The 1,065-nt window shown below is 59.8% G+C and overlaps 1 protein-coding gene across 1 annotated transcript in view; it reads left to right on the top strand.

The window, feature by feature from the left end:
- Positions 1-1,065, top strand: part of SLC26A9 (solute carrier family 26 member 9) — a 25,516-nt gene that overhangs the window by 11,288 nt on the left and 13,163 nt on the right. Inside the window, exons 8-10 of the mRNA XM_045298189.1 lie at positions 98-245; positions 531-644; positions 848-925. Coding sequence (XP_045154124.1) covers positions 98-245; positions 531-644; positions 848-925 — 340 coding nt within the window. The remainder of the gene's footprint in view (positions 1-97; positions 246-530; positions 645-847; positions 926-1,065) is intronic.

Here is a 1,065-nt window from a genome sequence, read left to right as displayed (position 1 = left end):
GGTGGGGACTGGCTGTCCCTGTGGGTGGGTGGAGAACACAGCCGCCCTCCCTCTGCTCACACCCACGGGTCCGGCCTCCTCTCTGACTCCTTGGCAGGTTCCCCACTCCCGTGTCACCCGTGGTTTCTCAGTGGAAGGACATGATTGGCACAGCCTTCTCCCTTGCCATCGTGGGCTACGTCATCAACCTGGCTGTGGGCCGGACCCTGGCCAGCAAACATGGCTATGACGTGGATTCTAACCAGGTAGCTCTGGCCAACCCCTGGCAGGTCTGGGCGAGATAGCACTTGAGGCAGCAGATGCCGGGCCGGAGACATCTTGAGACTGTGGGTTGAGGTGAGGTCAGCTCTCTGCTAGCAAGCGGCGGGCGCCAACCCCACGAGGTTGATCAAGAACATGTGGCCTGATAGCGACAGTCACCCACAAGCCCAAGGCCCGAGGTCCAGCGTGGGTGGCTGACTGGTAGTCTTGCCACTCTGTCCCTATTCTGAGCCCCCTCCTCCCAACCCTGCCCCTGCCTCTCTCCGCAGGAAATGATCGCCCTGGGCTGTAGCAACTTCTTCGGCTCCTTCTTTAAGATCCATGTCATCTGCTGTGCTCTTTCGGTCACGCTGGCTGTCGATGGAGCTGGAGGGAAATCCCAGGTGGGCTCAGTACCTGGTTAGTGAGAAGGGGCCCAGGTTTCCACCAGTTGCCCTGGAGGAGCTCAGGCAGCCACAAATCAGGCCAGCTGCCTCCCCACCCTTCCTGGGCGATCCTGACCCTCCACTTCACTCTACCAAAGTCTTTGTTGGGATGAACCAAGAGCAAGAAGCCATGCCGCCCTCCCAACCCTTTCTCTGAACAGGTGGCCAGTCTGTGCGTGTCGCTAGTAGTGATGATCACCATGCTGGTCCTGGGGTCCTACCTGTACCCTCTCCCCAAGGTAAGAGCCTGCAAGATAGCCACAGGCCTGAAGACCCTCAAGGGGGACTGGCGCAAGAACGGGCCTGCGAGCTGCTGGTGTGGCACTCGCAGGAGTGGGCTCTGAAAAGGTCATGGGGAAATGGAATGGACAGATGGCAA

Source organism: Echinops telfairi, unplaced genomic scaffold, assembly GCF_000313985.2.
Source record: "Echinops telfairi isolate 266 unplaced genomic scaffold, ASM31398v2 ScPeMD7_7424;HRSCAF=8462, whole genome shotgun sequence".
Taxonomy (NCBI): domain Eukaryota; kingdom Metazoa; phylum Chordata; class Mammalia; order Afrosoricida; family Tenrecidae; genus Echinops; species Echinops telfairi.
Note: the sequence above shows the minus strand (reverse complement) of the source record. Positions and strands in the feature narration are given on the sequence as shown.